General features: G+C 51.5%; 1 protein-coding gene across 2 annotated transcripts in view; it reads left to right on the forward strand.

The window, feature by feature from the left end:
- The window catches only part of CACNA1H (calcium voltage-gated channel subunit alpha1 H), a 151,336-nt gene extending 136,952 nt beyond the window's left edge, over positions 1-14,384 (forward strand). Inside the window, exons 30-36 of one of the 2 annotated variants that reach the window (XM_027683805.1) lie at positions 1,363-1,441; positions 3,199-3,320; positions 3,906-4,238; positions 5,907-6,059; positions 8,347-8,530; positions 12,219-12,421; positions 13,120-14,384. In XM_027683805.1, coding sequence (XP_027539606.1) covers positions 1,363-1,441; positions 3,199-3,320; positions 3,906-4,238; positions 5,907-6,059; positions 8,347-8,530; positions 12,219-12,421; positions 13,120-14,253 — 2,208 coding nt within the window. In that variant the 3' untranslated portion in view covers positions 14,254-14,384. The remainder of the gene's footprint in view (positions 1-1,362; positions 1,442-3,198; positions 3,321-3,905; positions 4,239-5,906; positions 6,060-8,346; positions 8,531-12,218; positions 12,422-13,119) is intronic. The other variant, XM_027683806.1, reaches the window with a different exon arrangement.
- Positions 14,385-19,526: the final 5,142 nt, after the last annotated feature.

A 19,526-nucleotide genomic window follows, 5' to 3' on the forward strand; every position in this document is an offset into this window, starting at 1 on the left:
TTCCAGAAGACAGTACAGGCAGATGAAATAATCCAGCCCAGCCATCCACCATCCCTGTTTTATCTCTGTTATTCACTGGAGGATGGTAATAATGTTAGTGGAATTGCAGAGCTCTGCATGGAGTAGCCAGTTCAGGGTTTACAGCAATTAAAGGTTTACAGCCTCCACTGGGTGATTTGACTACTCCCATTTCTTTAACACAAAAAAAACCCCTCTTTAGTGAGTTAATTTTGTGATAACAGTTATCACACTGATAACCTTTCTGATCAAATTAAAGAGTGTGGTCAAAATCCCCAACACCACCGTGGCTGTGCCACATCAGAGAAGAAAACTCTCAAATTGGGAGTTCACTGGAAGAGACCTTGGAGGTCAGGAATCCCTCTGCCTGACTACCTGGATCACCACCTAGTTCACTGTTATTTGGGGATAAATGATGCTTGTGATGCCACGTGTGGTTGGGGAACTCGATCACTTTGTCTCTGTCAGAGCTGATAGACACAAGCAATTAAAGTGGCAGGAGAGATAAATGTGAGCAGAGTTACTTGCAGGTTGTAGCAGGTCAGGTTGCTCTGCCCTTCATGTTCTCTGCCCGAATCACAAAAAAAAATCTGCTCTTGGAGATGTTTTCAAGGCCTGGATCCCGTGTGGTGATGGACTCCAGTGTGGATAACTGTAATGCCTTTGGTATTAAGAACCTTTTAGCATCATTTCACTTCTCTCACCCCCCTTCAGTCACCTTGCAGGGCTCATTAACACCTCCAGCAGCACCTAGAACTGCCAGGTGCCTGCATTTCAGTGCTGGTGTGTGGAATAAGGCTTTTCCTTGGAGACCCTGAAAGCTAAAATTCAGGAAGTTGTTGTTGAGAAATGTTTGCAAAGGGGAAACCCCGGAGAGCTTCACCTCTCCCTGGAGCACGTGTTCCTTTGCTGAAAGTCCTCCAGGCCAGTGGAACCTCTGGAAACCAGGCAGTTCCTCTGGTGGCTTGTTATTGTCACTGTCTTCATGCTCAGAGTCCCAAACAGAAGGGGAAGGCCCTTGAAATTCAAAGCACCAAGTCACAAATTACCCCTCAGTAGGGAAGTGTCCCTGAGAGTGGCCAAGTTCCAGATGAGTGGAGGGTGATGGAGAGGCACCAGAGACTGCTTTGCACATGGAGTATCTGCTCATTCCCACCCACAGAGGAGCTCTCTGGGTCCATTAAAGCAGAACTGTGAGAGGGGACCAGGGTGTTGGAAGCCTGGGCAGGGGTTGATTTGCCTCTGGCCACCCGTCCCTCCTTTGCTTGTGTTTAAAATGTGATGGAGTGATTTAATTTGTGACCTCGACTTGCCTGACCCTTGTTCTGCTTTCTCCTTGTGTAGGTAGGGAACCTTGGCCTACTTTTTATGCTCCTGTTTTTTATCTATGCTGCCCTGGGAGTGGAATTGTTTGGCAAGCTCGGTGAGTAATGAGCCCGACGCCCTCCGTTTCATCCGGTTGATGTTTATTTGGTATCTCGCTGTTTCCTTTCTTCTCTCTCTCGTTCCTGGGCCTTCCTCAGCTTTCACAGCTCATGTTCTGAGGATGAAAGTTCTCTCTTGATCTCAGGGTCGCAGGTGACACATGAGGATGTAACACAGAACCTGCCTAACGTGCACAAACACACATTAAGAGACTTGTCCAACACCACCCTTGGCTGGACAGGAACTATTTACTGTTTAAATATAACTGTCCAGCGGGGATATGTTCACAAAGATGGAAGTTTGCTACTGAAGGCAGAACATGAGTCTGCAAAGCTGGATGGTGGTCAGAGTGGTGCTGGAGAGATGCCACCACAAACATGTCCCTCCTCGGAGCTTCCACCACACGCCCCATGAGCTCCCTGCACTTGGCTGACGTTGCTCTTCCAGCTGCCCAGGGCTTGTCTGTCCATTGTTCTCAGCATCACCTTCCCCTTTCTACAGAAATCAGGGAGTTAGTTCCTGGTTCATCCAGTTATTCCTCCAGCTGGAGAACACTGGAGCTGGTCAGGAATGTGTCCATCACTAAAACCAGGTGGAGGCAGAGAGCAAACACACAGCCAGCAAAGCCAGGGCAAAGCAGTCCCTGCCCTAAAGATGCTGTTGGAAGGAGCTGTGTCTGCCTCCTCAACACTTCCATCCCAATTAGGGCTTCAGGAGCACCAGAAGGGCCCTTCCTGCACGGAGGGTTTATGGCTGTCATTAATCCCTTTTATGAGTCCAGCCCTCTGCTCAGACTGCAAGTGCCTGAAAGCAGAATAATTCTTTCAGCCAAAACCAAATTATTTTTCAGCCTCCAACAAATTCTGGGGGGAAAAAAAATTAATTGTGCCTCCACCCCAAGTGAAATACTGTGGGTTTATATTACATATCTAGATATATGAATGTATTTGTTCTGTCACAAGGGTGAGAAACAGCTTGTTCACAGAGGCACCTTCTGCTGCTCTGAATCCTGGTTGGTTTTCCACACATACACTGGCAATGCCAGCCCCAGGATCATAGCCTGGGGCCTGCTGTGGGGCAGCAAACTGGGAATTTACTGGGAAATAGTTCACTCACTCACTGCGAGCCCATGTCAGCCACAGGCACCATCAGCACTCGTTTCCCCAGGGCTGGTCATTTGTGGGGGGGGGGTCTGTTTTTTCTTTCCAATTTATCTCCAAATAATTACCTAAGAGTGAAATGCCCAAGCAAGAGACATTGCTGCCTGACCTGATGAATATTTAACAAGCCTGTGTTTTATGGGAAGAGGGATATTTCGTCTGTTCAATTTGCATTCATTAGGATATTAATTCTCGGGGGGAAAATGTCAAATTGCTCCACTTTATCTCAGTGAATTATCCCTCATGGTAGATGCACCCTGTGAAAAATCATCAAGACAAGGACATAATCAAGAGGAAAACAGACAAAGGATGCTGTAGAGCAGGATTTGTTGAGACAGCCCAGGAATTCTGCTTGCTTCCACCTCCTTTTAGGTCTCTTTGTGTTGGCTCTGCCCATAAAGAGAATCAGAGAAATCACAGAATGGTTTGGGTTGGAAGGGACCTTAAAGCTCATCTCATTCCACCATGAGATCACCACATCCCGATGCCACCTGTCAGTGTGACACAGCCCAGGGTCCCACCACCAGGTTTGGGGGGCTGCTCTGGGTAAGCAGACGTGGCTCCACTGACGTGTTTTTGCTTCTCTGTCCCGTAGATTGCAGCGATGAAAATCCCTGTGAAGGTCTGAGCCGCCACGCCACCTTCACCAACTTCGGCATGGCCTTCCTCACCCTCTTCAGGGTGTCCACGGGGGACAACTGGAATGGCATCATGAAGGTGTGTCTGGGCTCTTTCTTCTCTCTGTAGGTACATGAAGATTTCAAACAGATTTTGTGTGAAAACAAAAAGGTTCCCTCTTAAAACCTCCAAGTTAAACTTCCTGATTTCAAAGCCAGGTGTGTTTTCAGGCAGTGATTTGTCCTAAGGCTCACCCAGCCTGAAACTTTGTTCCTTCATCTAGTGTTTCAGGAAAATTATACCAGTCCTTGTGACTGAGAGAGGTGACCTTGTGTTCTGTGTCCTGTGCCCTTGGGATGTATCACAGAATCCCAGAATGATTTGGGTTGGAAGGGATCTTAAAGCTCATTCAATTCCACCTCCTGCCATGGCCAGGGACACCTTCCACTAGACCAGGTTGCTCCAAGCCCTGTCCAACCTGGCCTTGAACACTTTCAGGGGTGGGGAGTCTGCAACCTCTCTGGCCAACACAATCCCCCTCTTTGTAATTCATATTTTCTATCCATTTTAGTTGTACGTGCGAGCCTTTGTGTCCAGGGCGTGTTAATTGGATGTTTCTGTGTTTGGAGCCCGAGCAGAGCCCCAGCCCTTGTTAATCCCTCACCTTTTCCCCCCCTGCTGCAGGACACTCTCCGAGAATGCACTCGGGAGGACAAGCACTGCCTCAGTTACCTGCCCGTCATCTCCCCCGTCTACTTTGTCACCTTCGTCCTCATCGCGCAGTTCGTCCTGGTCAACGTGGTGGTGGCCGTGCTGATGAAGCACCTGGAGGAGAGCAACAAGGAGGCCAAGGAGGATGCTGAGATGGATGCTGAGATCGAGCTGGAGATGTCCAGAGGGACCAGCACCTCGGCCCCGGGTGGGAGCAGGGGCGGTGCCGTGGCCCCGGCGGGCCGGGCACCCTGCAGGGCTCAGGAGAGCAGGAAGGCAGCGGTGCAGGTGAAGCACCAAGCCCTGGTAAGAGCTCCCAGAAAGCTCCTGTGCTCAGGGCAGGGAGGGGATGGTCACCAGACAGTCAGATCCCAGGTGACACAGAGCCAAAGGGACAGGGCAGCGTGGGAGGGCAGCGGCTCTGCTGGTCCCTCGGGGTGTCACCACCACCCCCACGTCCTGAGTCATCTCCCAAGGGCTCCCGGAGGGGGAAGCTGCTGGAAACGCTGTCCTGGCCATTGTTCCTGGGGAGGGTTGAAAGTCCATCTCTTGCCGCTTCCAGTTCATTCCAAGGTTGTGAATTTTAAGTTCGGAACCATGACAGCCACAGGTCCCTGTCCTGCTCTCCCAGCCACTCCTTGTCCTTTAGGATGGGCAGCAGGACCAGGGAGGAATCTCCTAAAGCCCTGGGAATGCTGGCACTGTCAGCCCTGACAAATACAGCAAGGCATGGGATAAATTCCCTTCACATGGACACAGACATACTCCTCGGGTTCTTTTTAATCCCACTTTGGGATTTCCAGAGGAGATCAGAAGGGCACTGGTAAAAAACTGCAGCTTCCCCACTGGCCTGTACTCTGCTTGGGGCACAGCTGACTTGGACCCTGGGAATTGTCAGAGCCCCTCAGCAAGAAGCTGGAAGTTCCTGGGTTGGTTTTCCAGACACTACCTGCTCTCCCGTTCCTGTTAGTCCTGTAGGAAAACAGTGCAATCAGAAATCCAGGAGGGGAAGGAGAGGCATGAGATAATTGCCTTATCCCATGTCAGCAGCGTATGATTAAGAGTGAACATGGAATTGCTTTGTCACCGTGATCACAAATGAATCTACCATGAAATCAATGGGGGGGGTGAGATTAAGTTACATAAAATTAGATTTTTGTAAAATCTATCAGACTCTATTAAGGCAAGAAAGAAGAAATTTGGTTACACAGCAATGGGGAATTCACTATTTGAATGTTGTTCCTGATAAACATTTCTGCAGGAAAAATACGCGGGAAGCAGCCAGGTTGCTTTTCTCACTTTGGGAAGAGAGGGCACATCCTTTCACACAGGCTGGGATTGCAAACTGAGTCCATCCTCTTAGGGTTTTCCTCATCTTCCACTACCTCCCAAGCACACCAGGAGCCCTGCAGAGCCTCCTTTCAACCCCAGAAACTCTGCAGGGAGAGGTGGTGAGGGGAACAGCGTGAGCAGGGACCTGGCCACACAGTTCCCCTTGCAGGTGGGATTGCTGGAATTCAGGTGAGGATTCCCTTCCCTGCACAGCAGTGAGGCAGAGGCACTGCAGTGGGGCTGTGGGAATTCCCTCACTCTCCTCTCTGCCCCATCCCTAGAAGTGTCCAAGGCCAGGTTGGACAGGGCTTGGACCAACCTGGTGTAGTGGAAGGTGTCCCTGCCCGTGGCAGGGGGTGGGACTGCATGGTCTTGAAGGTCCCTTCCAACCCAGACCATTCCAGGATTTGTGATTCCATGATCTGGGACACCCAGGCTGTCCTGGGCAGTCTCTCCTGTGCTCCCTGCAAGCTGCACTGGAAGGTGTTCTGAGATGCTCTGTGTTTTCTGACAGTTTTTTGCAGCCCACCTTTCTGCTCTGGATGAACAGGACAATTAGGAAATGCCATGGGGCAAACATGTTTGAGTGTTTAGACCCAGCCTTGCTGTGCCACTGATGCTTTTTATCTCCCCAATTTGAAGGAGGTGCTGAGCTGTGAGAGTGTGTCTTTAGCCATCCCAGACTCAGACACGCTGGAGGGGGCAGAGACTCCCAGCATGGAATTCCTGTCCTCCTGCTCTGTTTCCCACCATGTCCTGCCACCTTCCCACAAAAGCCCAGGCCACCAGGCTGAGGTGAATGATGTCACACTGTTGCTTCTGCGTTGTGACGTGGTGCTTTGGTGCTGTGCAGCTGCTGGTGGTGTCGGAATTGTCCCAAACCTGTCGCTTCACAGCCACAACCGTCCTTTCCAGCCTCTGTCCTTCGTGCTGGGAAAACACCACATCCCAGAGGACTCTGCCGGCAGCCATGTGTGGGATAGGAATGAAAATCCTCTTTTTAGCCCTAAAAGAAGTGTCACATGTGGTGTGCAGTGTGATGTGTGAGCAGTGTGTCTTCAAACATCAAACCGAGAGCTGCAGGCAGAGCCTTTTTGTGGTGAAAACACCATCAAATTTGATTTTATTGTTGTTCCTGTAAGAACTTGTTTATGATACAGTGTTGAGGGAACAGAGGCAGAAGGAGCTCAGCAGGTCAGGCTTCCAGCAGTCCCCAGAGCTGTGGGTTCAGGAGATGCTCTGGGAGATCCCCCAACAGACCAGAAGGGCTGTAGCCCCCTTTGCTCAGTCCCTCCCTATTGCCCCTTGAACCAATGCCCAGGTCCCATCCTGATTTCCAGGGTATGGAATCAGGCTGTCAAGAGCAGCTCACCAGCTGGGAGCCAACAAGCCTCCAGCCCACATTTCATATTTCAAGGACTTGCTTCAGTGGCCCTGCAGCCTTTTGAAATTCGCCCACGTCCCTAATCAGGCCTCAACAGCTGAAACCTTAAAAATTGAGGTGGTTGGTGTCAAGAAGAGGTTTCTGTTCATTTGTCCCGTCCATACGAGAGCCTGCAAAGACAAACTGAGCTTTAATAGCCAAATCCTCTGATCCTTCTGTTAAACTGCTGAGAAAGTGGAGCAAGACCTTTTGTTCTCTGTGTGGCTGCGGGGTGTTAACAACCACCCGCCTGCCTCCAGCTCAGGTGTTGCTGTGCTGATGGAGCTTATTAGCTGTGATGGCCAGGGGCCAACTGGCACAGCCACGCTGCTGATGCATTAATTCATCAGCTCAGAGACCTGGCTTGCACCCTGAGGGCTCCTGGGCACGACCACGGGCAGTGCTGGATGCCAGCTACCTGTAAATCCCTCCTGCTGGTCCCCCTCGGCTTCCCAGCCAAGCTCAACAGGGTAAAAGCACCGAGTAATTCATCTTGGGATGTGTGTCTTTAGGGAGCTGAGGAAAGAAATTTTTTAACCAGAAATATATGGGAAAAAAACCTAATTTAACCAGATCCTTGGTGACCTCCAAGCCTGAGGGATCTCAGGGCCGGGTTTTGCTGGCAGAGAGGGAAAACAGCCCAGCAGAGCAAAGCAAAATACATTTAATTTAAGACATGCAGCTGGGAAAATGTTTTCAATCAGTCACTGGGAGGCTGACGTTAAAGGAAAACCAGAGTGATTAGTTGTATTTTAGATTATGTGGTCAGTGGTGAGGGGAATGTGTCTAGGACCAAAGCTGGGGGCAGGGAGCCAGGCTGCAGATCCTGCTCCAGGGGCTCCAGCTCCCCCAGCACTTGGCCAAGTCGTGGCATCACCTCTCACAGCTTCTCCATCAGCACCACAGAGGCATCTTTTGGGTCCCTAAAGCTCCCTAAGACCCCGGGATGGATTTGCTGGAAGGTGCCTGAGGTGACAAAGTGCCTGGGAGAGGCAGTGAGGGCTCAGATTTCAGGTTTGTGAGATGCTCTGTCCAGGCACTTCCAACCAGACCCATTTCATAGTGATAGCAAGCAAAGAAAAATGCCTTTGCTACCCCCAAACAGGCTCCACAGCCCCATAACTCACTGCCACAGTGTCTTCTCCTTCCCCCTGCCTCCTTTGGGGGTTGGTGGTGCCCAAAATGCTCCACGTCACAGGAGGGAGGCCACGGGGTTTGCAGGGGTGTCGATGTGTGTGTTTAAATGTCTACCCGTGTGTGTGGTTTGGGGAGATAGCACAAGAATTTCCAGAAGCTGGTTTGGCTCCTCTGTCCCAGAGCTTTGAGGAGAAGGACATCACCCCCAGGACAGACCGAAGGTGTCCCTGGGAGTGTCAGAGCAGAACAATGTGATAAGCACTGGTTTTCTCATGTGTTTAATGGGTGGGCTTTGCTTGTTCTCTGTGATGTTGTCCAAGAATCGACTTAGTGGAGGGTCATTGATGTCTCACTTGACCACAGCCACAGGCTGAGCTCTTCTCTCAGCACTGTGTACCTGTGGCGTCCTGATGGTCACTGTGGGTGACACCCCAAGGGGAACACCTGCAGGAGGTTTTGAACGACAAAGCACATGGGAAGGAGCTCACTGTAGATGACCCCCGTTTCTCTGTGTCCTCACAGGGCAGCTCAGCCTCCCTGAGGCCCCAGGAGTCCCAGAACCTGCTGACAGTCCGCAAGATCTCCGTGTCCCGGATGCATTCCCTGCCCAACGACAGCTACATGTTCCGGCCCGTGATGCCAGCGAAAACCCCCTTCCCCCTTCACGAGGTGGAGATGGAAACCTATCCCTGCAAAGCCCAAAGAGGTACTGCTTGTGGAGATTTCCCTTCCCCTTCCTAGACAAAACCAGGATTGGGGAAGTGATGAGGTGTGCTGGGCACACGTCAAATCCCATGTCCGGTTATGGGCTTTTCACAAGAAAGACATTGAGGGGCTGGAGCACGTTCATGGAAGGCAGCAGAGCTGGGGAAGGAGCAGCTGAGGGAGCTGGGGGGGCTCAGCCTGGAGAAAAGGAGGCTCAGGGAGGGACCTTCCTACTCTCTACAACTCCCTGACAGGAGGGGGAAGCCAGGTGGGGATCAGGCTCTGCTCACAGGGAGCAAGCTACAGGATGAGAGGAAATGGCCTCGGGTTGTACGAGGGGAGGTTTAGGTTGGGTATTAGGGAAAAATTCTTCACCAAAAGCATGGTCAGGCATTGGAACAGTCTGCCCAGGGCAGTGGTGGAGTCACCATCCCTGGGAGTGTTCAGAAACCACGCAGATGTGGCACTTGGGGACATGGTTTAGTGGTAACATGGCAGTGCTGGGTTAATTGTTGGACTCAGTGGTCTTTCCCAACCTAAATGATTCCATGATTCCAGCCATGGGGCAGCAGGTGCACGTGATGGTTATATGGGGAGCAACCAGCCTGTGCTGAAGGTGGCCTGAGCAGGGCTTGCTTTGATTTGGTGACCATCAGCACCACGGTTGTTTCCCATAATTCCATGTTTTCATCACATCCCTGTATTTTCCCAGGAGAAAGCCAGTGGGTGGGGTGTCTGGGGAGAAGTGGGGCTCCCAAGCAATGCCTGAGGCACAGAGGACAGGCTGTTAGCCGAGGAAAAGGGAACGAGCTGCACGTTCCTCCTGAAATGATCGGCCCAAGGATCAATGACATCAACTCGAATAAAAGCCAGAGTTGGAATTGCTTCCAGCCAGAGCTCCTCACATCCATTGTTTCAAGCACTCTGCAGCCTCAGGGCAGTGTCTTTTAAGACCCTACATCAAGTTCAGAGCTGCAGAAATTTATTTGGGATTAGTATAAGGATTAGAAGCCACTCTCCAGTGCTTCCTAATGAATCTCATGGAGAGCCCCCACCACCCAGGAAGCACGAGCTCCACAGAGCCTTTGAGGGGACACTTACCCACACTGCATTTCCCTGAAAATGCCTCTCCATCTCTTTTGTTGTGTGAGCTGGTTTGAAGGGGAAATCGATATGAAATGCAGTATCTGCCTCCCTAAAAGCACATGTGCTCCTGGAGTGGCTCCCAAGAACTTTTAGCAGCCCCAGCTCCTTTGATCCGGTGTGGTTTGAAAGGCAAGAACTGCTCGGATGGATGAGTGGGGGGTTTGCAGACCCTGGTGGGGCTGGTGAGGTCTGCTCTGATTTCCTTGGGTGAAACAACTCTCTATTTGTTCAAACTCTCTGGGCACCAGTTCGTGTTCTCTGCTCAGTATTTATTATTATTTCACCTGCAAATTCTTTGCTAAGGAAAGAAAACAGAGGTTGAATTTCATGGCTGGGCTCCTGGGGCTGGTTTTCGTCTCTGGAGTGGGTGTAAAGCAGGATTTATACCTGTATAGAGCTGCTGCAGAGTTGGCAGGGGTGGGTAGAAGTGACCAAGAATTCTGTGATGTTTCCCAAATTTCTCTCCACGAGCACTTGAGCGAGGGATGGGACAGGGATATGACTTTTTACCTGGTGGTAGATGCTTCCAACCAGCATCGCCCCAAGCTGTGCTGCTCCTGAGCTGCCCAAATTCTTCTTCCAGTCATAGTCCCATAAATTATGTGCAAGTAAAACTGAGCCCATGGAGACTCCCATTAGTGTTTGTGCTTCCATGGGCTCCCCAGGTCAGTTCAGGATCTCATCATCTCCCAGTACTCCACTGACCACACAGTAAAAACACTCTGAGATGACCAGATCTTGTGATATTTTGGTTTTAGGTGCAGTTTCCTGGTTTCCTAGAAAAACACAAGAAAAAATATGCAACTCCAGAGATCTTTGGTGTTCCTGAGCCTGCAGTTTAGAGGGGGTTTGGGTTTCCTGTATGAGAGCTCAATGGAAAGCTTCCAACAGGAGGAAATTCCAACTGAGGACAGGGGGGAGAACATAGGGTTTGGGTTTTATGGCCATGTTTGTGACAGATTTTATGACATAGCTTTTCTGCATCATAAAAAGCATTTTATAAAGCCTGGAGTAGCAGATGAACAGCACAGACTCAGCCTGAAATTCTGGGTCTAGAGGAGCCCAAAAAAGAATGAGGGAGAAGTGGGGTGGAAATTTCGTTGCTCTGCTCCTTCTGTGGAGTTCTGGAGAAAAGCTCCAAAAGAAAAATGATTAAACACTAACTTTTCTTTCTCCCCAACAACAAATCTCTCTGTGAAATGCAACTGAAATGTGTCTGGATGTTTTCTGTCAGAGGTTCAAGTTTCTCGACCTCTGGGTGAGATCTCTTGAAGTGATGGATAACTGTGTTTTTAACATGGAGCAGCAATGGAGGAACAAACGTTGGGTTTCAAGCTAATGAGGACAATAAATCCTGCAGCCAAAAGAACAGAAAAGCAAGAGATCTTTCAAACAGCACAGAAATGCAGTAAAGCAGCACCACGAAGGGGCTGGAGAGGAGGGATTGCCTTCAGACCCAGCCAGGGGACTGGGAGCCTTCAGGAAGAGAGTGATTCCAGCCTGCTAAATGAGCTCAGGGATTGTCAGAGCACTTGGAGCAGGTTCCAAGTTGCTGATCAGCCCATGTTCAGCCAGGCTGTGCCTCGTGGGCTGGTGGTGGTGGTGGTTGGGCTGTGGTGAATGGGAAAGCTGCCCTGTGCCTGCCAGGGGTGTCTGCTCCCAGAGAAGTCATAGAATCCTGGAATACCCTGAGCTGGAATCCACAAGGCTCACCCAGTCCAACTCCTGGACACTGCCCTGGGGAGCCTGTTCAGTGCCCGACCACCCTCTGGGGGAAGAACCTTTCCCTAATATCCAACCTAAACCTCCCCTAACACAGCTCCAGCTGTTCCCTCAGGTCCTGTCCCTGGTCACAGAATGGATCAGTGCTGCCCCTCATTCCATGGCAGGGCTCCCACTGGCTCTCCAGGGCTGTAGGTGGGAAGTGCTGCTCGTGTCTCCATGTGGCAGAGCAGTGTGAGGTTGAAGCCCATCCCTGGCAGCACTGCAAAGACAACCCAGGTGTCCTGACTATCCAGCAGAGCCACCAGACCTCCCAAATCCACATTCTCCAAACAGATGGATCACAAATCCACCCAAATCAATGCCACCAGGAAAGCAGCAATGTCAGGGTTCCAAATGCAACCCCACTCCCTGCCTTTCCTTTGCTGCCACGTGGTCCTGGTGGACACCCTGAGTGTTGTGGCAGCTGCAGGAGAAGGTTCCCATTACCTGAAACAGAAAAAAGAGGCTGTGAGTGTAAAGTTTGTAACAGGATATTCCAGAGCAGGCAGAACCCCATGGAATGCTGCTGAATGGCAGAGACTCCTCCATGTGTAACCTCCTTCCATCCCTGAGTGTTCAAAGCAGGAGACAGGACAAGGGACACCTGGTTTTTAATCCTGGCACTGCCCAAGGCTTATGCTGAGGTTTGGGATTTCAGCCAGGCCCAGCAGGCTTTTCCTTTTCCCTCCTGCAGCCTGTGGGCCCTGGTTCTGCCTCAAACTTTTCCATCTCCCACCCAAGCAGTGACTGCTCTCTTTCTCTCTCTCTCTGTGTCCCAGGATCCATCACCTCCATCCGCTCCCAGCCCGTGGGCACGTGTTCCTCCCTGAGGGTCCCAGTGGAGTCCCTCCAGCTGTCTGTCTGCTCCCCCAGCCACGAGGGCCGGCACCGCTGGAAGGTCCTTCCCCCCAACGTCACACCTCGGTCTCCTGTCCTCAGCAAGCTGCTGTGCAGGCAGGTGAGAGGCCAAGAACCTGCAGAGGTAAATGTTTTGTAGTCACTCACCCGGCTCCTTCCCCTCTTCTCCAGTCCTCTCTTGGGTTTTTTTTCTTGGAGCTGAGAGTAGAATTCTCGTTTTAGAACAAAGCGTTTCTGTGCCATGAATTTTAATGCACTCCAGTCTCAGCAAGTGGCACACAGGGGAAGGCCCTTTTTACCTACTTTGATCTCCGTGGATGTGCTGTTCTAGGAAGGAAGGGCTAAAGCAAGGGGAGAAGGTGCCCAATTCCATTTTGCCAGTGCTGTGAGAAGCCTCCAGGCAGCCCTACACCGGGTCACTGTGTTGGGTTGTGCTGACTCAGGATTTGGGGCTAGAGCAAGACCGAGGCCCGGCAGATCCCAGCCCTGCACACGTAGGCCCTGGCCAGGAAAGGTTTATCCTCTTGTACAGGAAGGTCTGATGGGGTTGGCGCAGTGGGGTGGTACGGGGTGTGTTAGACCAACCAACTGTTCTGCCACATGCCATGGACTCCCCATCCCCGGGAATGTCCAAGGCCAGGTTGGACGGGGCTTGGAGCAACCTGGGCTAGTGGGAGGTGTCCCTGCCCATGGCAGATGATCTTGAAGGTCCCCTCCAACCCAAACCATACTGTGGTTCCATGATTCTGTGTTTCACCACTGGAAGTGCTGCTGCCCCAGCAGATCCCCAGGCTCTCTCCCCACTCTCTCCTCCCCTTCCAGGAGGCCCTTCGAACGGACTCGGTGGACGGACAGACTTCGGACCGGGCGGACAACCCGCAAGCCGAGCCTGGAGAGACACCTCCATCGGCAAAGCGGCCCCAGAGCACCCTCAGCCTCAGCCCCCTGCGTTCCACAGCCGCCTCCTTGCCGGCCACCCCTCCGGGCTCCCCCCACCGCCCCCCCAGCCCCCTGCCTCGGAAGCATCCCTGCAGCCAGCGCGGCGTTCCCAGCCAGCCGCCCAGCCCTGCCGGCCCCGAGGGCTGCCCCGGCGAGCCCTCCGACCTGGCGGACGAGGAGGTTCGGCACATCAACAGCTCGGCCAAAGACTGGGCAGAGGAGCACTCGGAGCCCGGGAGCCGCTCTGCCTCGCCCTTCATCTCCCCGGCCCCGTCCCCGGTGCCCCTCAAGAACTGCAGCACAAGCAGCCTCTCCGGCAGCCGCAGGGAGAAGGACTTGAAGAAGTTCTACAGCACCGACACCAAGGGCTTCCTCAGCAAGCCCAGCTGGGCCGACGAGCAGCGGCGGCACTCCATCGAGATCTGCCCCTCCCTCGGCGACCGGGACTGCGGCTTCCAGGACCCCGCCGAGGAAAAGCAGCGGCCCTCTGCCCACGTCCAGGCGGAGTCCGACTACATCCACGGCGCCCGGAGGAAGAAGAAGATGAGCCCGCCCTGCATTTCTATAGATCCTCCCATGGAGGACGACGGCGGGGCGGCCCCGCGCACCAAGCCCTCCGAGAACAGCATGCTGAGGAGAAGGACCCCGTCCTGCGAGTTCCCGGCCTACAGAGAATCCCTGGAGCTCACAGAGAGCCAGCCCGGGGAGCCGGGCTCCAAAGCGGAGCGCCGGGGCCAGCCCCAGTGCCGGGGGGAGCACCTCACCATCCCCAACTTCTCCTTCGAGCAGTTGGACGGCGGCTCCCTGAGCAGCCTCTCGGATCTCCTGGACAGCGGGCAGTCCACGCCGGACTCGCGGCCGGACCCCGAACTGAAAAAGCCGGATCACTTAAAGACTCAGCGGAGCAACGGCGAGAGAAGCAAAGAGCTGCTGGGCATCGCCAAGAGCCCCCTCCGGAAGCAGGACTTATCCCCCGTGACTGTTGCCACAGAAGAAGGCGTGGATGACCCAGTATAGCTGTCTGGGAGGGGGGAAAGGGGGGGTCTCAAGGGCTTGACACTGACGTGGGGGTTCCGCGGTGGGCACCGAGCGGCCGCGGGGTCGCGGGTGGCTGCTCAGCGGGGTTTTCCCTCTCCAGCGCAGTCACTGGTTCGGAAGTTTGCAAAAAAAACCACACACACACACACACACACACACAGAGAAAAATGAGAAGAGAAACCAAACAAACGGCTGGAGGAAATGGGGACGGGGTTTGGGGAGGGGATTTGCGAAGAGGTTTCGGGGTTTCTTTTCTAAAGGGAAGGTGGAGTCGCTGCGGGGGCGTCGCTTCGTCCCTCCCACCCCACCTCCATGGCCTCAATCACATTGATTCGGGTCCGAGGTGGCGGCCGTTGGGATTTGGGGGATTCTCTTGGGGGTTTTGTTGTTTTGTTGGGTTTGTTGTTTTTTGTTGTTTTTTTTTTTAAAGATGCTCAACTTTTACCGAGGCACCTTTTGGAGCTGTCACGTTACGCGGGGAGTGCCCGGGGAGCTGAGAGCTGTACATTGTCTGTATATCAGCAGTTATATAAATAGAAATTATGTATTTGTGAGATACAAAACAAGGGGGAAAAAAAAAGACCAAAAAAAAAAAAATAGACCCACAAAAACTCTGTCTTCATAATGCACATATTTTTATAGAGAAACAGAGATACTGTTTTTTTGCATTACATGTGACTCCGCAACTGGGTGGTGTTTCCTTGGGTTTTCTGTGGAATTAATTATTCCAGCCATTCGTTTTCCAAATGTTTCTCCTCTTTCTTTGCTTCCCTCTCTTTCCTCTCCTCCCCTCCACCATCATCCCACCGGCTTCTCCTCACAGCTGATGCTTATCGACGTCTCGCTCATTTTTCTTTTGTACTTTAGAGGTTGTCCTAACTACAGACAAAAAAAACCAAATCACTACTGAATTGTAGCCAGTGCAATAATAAGTTATTCATTCTTCTCGTGTGTCCAACTGTCCTGTTGCTTTTTTTCCCCCCTCTTTTTTTTTTTAACTGAAATTCAGGTTAAACGTCGCAATAATCTGAACTGACGTGCACAAACACGGTTTCTTGTGTCACAGAGGAAAAAAAACTATGAAAAAAAAACCAAAAGAAGTTAAACTTACAGAGTGATTAAAAAAAAGAAAACAAATAAATAGTAAATTATTTAAGAAATGTATTTTGTTTACTGCAGTTCTAAGTAAATTATTGATACAGTATGTAAAGGTGTAAAGAACTGTCTTAGGTAAGTTCTTTGTGAGCATTTAAGGTGATGATTTGTCCTTGTGGCAGAACAATTTCAATCAAACCCTGGGGGCAGCCGTGACCCCCCCGTTTGCACTCCCTGTTGGTCTTCCCTCCTCATCCCTGCACCCACACCCGGACACATCCCCTTCCCAAGGCCCTTCTAGCGCCGACTGAGAAGCCTTTAGAGGAATCCAGGTCACTGTTAACACCACTTTCGGGGGTTTTTTTGCAGTTTTGGGGTTGATTTTTCTTTTTTAGCCTCCGGTCCCTGCCCCTTCCCCACCCCTCCTCCAGGCCCTCTCCCCATGGCACAGCTTCACCATGGGAAGCTGATGGAAAAGAAGAGCAGGAATGAGTGAGTCCGTGGCGAGGATGTGCCAGCAGGTCAGGGCACAGACATCCGGGGGGGGGGATAAATGAAACCAGTGGTTTTCGTTTGGTTCGTTCCGTGCCGCCTCATATTTATGCATTCACATATATCTTCTGTTATTTATGCATTCATTACTCAAAAGGAAATGTATCTTGTTTCACATCTATTAAACTGTATAAACTGGAAGCATGGCCTGACTTTGTGCCGCAGAGATGCCCGAGGTCTCCATCCCGCTCCCAGAGCTCGGCATTCCCTAAAGCCTCTTGCCTCAACGTGGCCGTTGGGGCTGCAGATTCCAGTCTGGACCATCCCTGCTGGTGTTTGGGGCCGCTCCCAACTCGGAGGATCCCTCAGCTCACACAGGGGCCTCCATCTGTTAATCCAGCTTTGTGCCTCTGAGCACCTGCGCCGCTGTAATTAGGAGTCATTTAGGATTATTGTAAATAATGATTCTGTCTCAGTGGGATAGTGAGGAATTCCAGGAAAGAGTCATAAAAGTCATTATTAAGAGCACTTTGGGGACGGTGGGAAACTCCTTTTGTTGCAGTTTAAGGAGCAGAGAGGAAGGAGGGAAGGTGAATCCCCCCGAATGCTGCCTGGAGGTGTGTGGGATGCCCCAGTGTGTCCCTGGGCAGAGGGGGGACACTCAGGGTGTTATTTCTTGCTGGGATTATTTAGCTTTGCTGGGAAAGGAAACGTCCCCAGTGCCTGAATTCCCTTCATGGTGCCACAGAGCTGGAGGAAAAGCCTCTCACCACGGGGCTGGAGGCTGATCTTGGTGATGGAGAGGTGGTTGTAGACCAAGTTGGAAGGGCTTGAGGCCACAGCAGTGTGTCAGGAATGAGTTGGGATATTTGCTCCCATGGCCACTGGTCCTGGCTCTGCCCAGGCTCACACCAAGTCCTGTGCCTTTTGACAAAGCCACACATTCCCAAACCCCACAAAGCTCAGCAGGACCCAAAACTACTCCATCCACGAGCCTGCAGGAACATTCCAGCAGTGTGGGGAGAACCAAGCTCCAACTGAACGTTCTAAGAGCAGACAGTGACCGTGAAATTCTCCCTGACATCTCTTTTGGGGACACTCACCTGGACATGCAGGTGCAAAATCCTCAGAGCTGCATCCTCAGCCCAGACCTGGCCATGACCAGCACAGAGAACCCATTTAACATCACCCAGAGTTAATTTTCTTGCTGATTAAATCTCTGCAGCATTAAGCAATTTCCCCCGGGCTCTCTGCAAGCCTTGCTTAAGATCGGAAGTGAAAAGCACCGGGCAAATGCAAGTCATGATTATTTAATTGGATCGATGCCTATTTTGCATTTTTAATGACAATTTAGTCATGTCCATTTATCAGCCAGACTCTGCCCCACCACTCTCCGTTCCAGCAAACCCACAGCCCTCAGGGATGGGCGCCGAGTCCATCTGGGCTTGCTCGGAGCCGCCTCGAGGAGTGGGGATCAAACAGGGATTAAAAACCACCACGTTGAGGAAGGGGCAGAGGAAACCATCACAAAGAGCCTTCACAGGGGCTCTGCTTCAAGGGTATTTCTCAATCTGAAATTCTCTTTGTTGTGCTGGGGAGAAAAAAAAAGAAAAGCCTTAAAAATCACCAACAACCGAATGTGACTCCAAATTAGCCCCAACCCTTAATCTGTCTGTGCTGCGAGATCAGACAGGTTGCATGAATGCTAATAAGCATTTGATATTTGTACAAGCTTTCTTAGGATAAATAATTAAATTGACTTTATCCATTAAACTTCCCCTTTTAAGCTTTCAATGCTGTGGCTGTGTTTTAACGGCTGAGGCCGCTCATCTTCCAGACAAGAGCACTTAATTAGGAATTTTAGCACAGCCTGACAGAGCCACAGCATGGGCTGAGGGGAAATCTTTGTCACTCCTTGGTTTTTAAGCAGCTCAACGTGTCTCTGTGCTGGAACCCCGCCGTGCCCCTGGAATAACTCCAGCTCATGCCAGGTGGGTGCTCCGTCCTCTTCCAGCAGAATGGTGTTGCCACAGGCAGTTCTGCCTCTCCCACGATGGGTTTTAGCCCTTTCCATGGGGTCAGCTCCACTGGGAGGCTGGGAGGGTGCAGAGGGTTTTCTCTGGAATGAGGGATGTGCGGTGGCACTGATGCACTCCGTGGGTTTTGGCACCACTTGATGATCCTTGTAGGTCACTTCCGGCTCAAGATATTCTGATTCTATTCCATGATGCCCTGGTTTGACATTGATGCACACAGAGGTGTCACCAGGAGGGTTTCATCCCCACCTTAGGCTGTCCCTCATGCCAGGACTTGTGTGACTCACTTGTATGTCAGGGTTGGGTTGTTTTTTCCAGCTGTGGCCACTGGACTATCCAGTGAGAAAAAAAATCTGTTAATGATGGAAGGGAGAAAATGCTAACAACTCTCATTTTGTCACACCACAGGGAAGAAACCAGATTAATTATTTGAACATTTGATTGAAATCCCCTGGAGCAGCTTATTGTTGATTCCACTTTTCCCCACGCAGAGGCACAAGCTGCCCGTGGAGACATCCCCAAGGTTTGTCAGATGCACAGAGAACAGCTCTCCCACCTGAGTTATCCCCAGAAAATGCAGTCACCACCAGAGTGGGCAGCTGATAAGCAGGATGACTTCATGCTCTTTCCCCTCTTTTCCCCAGAGCTTGGTTACTCCTCATGCCCTTATCAAATCCAATGACCCTGCTGGGAACCAGCTCCTGGGGTCCTCCTCATCCTCTTCCCCCTTCCTGCCTGCTTGTCAATTTATTCTGACTGGCTCAGACCAAGCTACTAATTAATTTTGCTCATTAACCAAAATAAAAATCTCACCCATGATAACAAGTTCCAGTCAAATTAATTCCTCATGGAAGACCAGACACTTCGCAGCTCCTTGGCAGCGACATCTCCCGTACCCAGCAGGGCCCTGCCTGGCACAGGACTGGACGTGGGGGCAGAGCTGGACCATCCCTGGAAGTGCTCAAGGCCAGGTTGGACAAGGCTTGGAGCAACCTGGTCTGGTGGAAGGTGCCCCTGCCCATGGCAGGGGATGAAATGAGAGGCACTTTTAAGTCCCTTCCAACCCAAACCATTCCATGATTTAGACACGTAACACATCTGTCTTCACCCAGATGCCTTCCCACAAACTAAACCTTTGAATGTTACATTACATTTGAATGTTAAATTACATTTATTCAGCAAGAATTCAGCAGGAATGTCCCCTTCCTTCCATGCCATTTGATCTGAGCGGCAAGAGGGAAAAGCTCTGAGTGCAGGAGCAAAAGGCAGGGAAGACAAAGGGCAGGGAAGCTCCCTGCAGCCTCCTCGCAGGGAGAAAGCACAGGCAGGGATGAGTCAACGTTGTGCAAACAGTCTAAAAATAAAACCGGTTTATTGCAGATAAATGATGCCATAAAATGTATTTCACTGGCCATTTAGCAGGTGTTGATCATAAATATTTGGAATTAAAAATAAACTTCTGTTTGCCGTGCCACTGTATTTTTGTTTGTGTCTCTCCCGCCTTCCCTAAGCTCCTGTTGGCAGCGATGGATCAGCCCTGAGGCTGCTGTAATCAGAGTTGAACAGGTAAGGGAGACAAAGTACCTGCTTCCTGCTACCTCCCTGCAGCACAGGATGTCCATCCACTCC

The sequence above is a fragment of the Neopelma chrysocephalum genome, unplaced genomic scaffold (genome assembly GCF_003984885.1).
Source record: "Neopelma chrysocephalum unplaced genomic scaffold, ASM398488v2 Primary Assembly neopelma1_65, whole genome shotgun sequence".
Taxonomy (NCBI): Eukaryota; Metazoa; Chordata; class Aves; order Passeriformes; family Pipridae; genus Neopelma; species Neopelma chrysocephalum.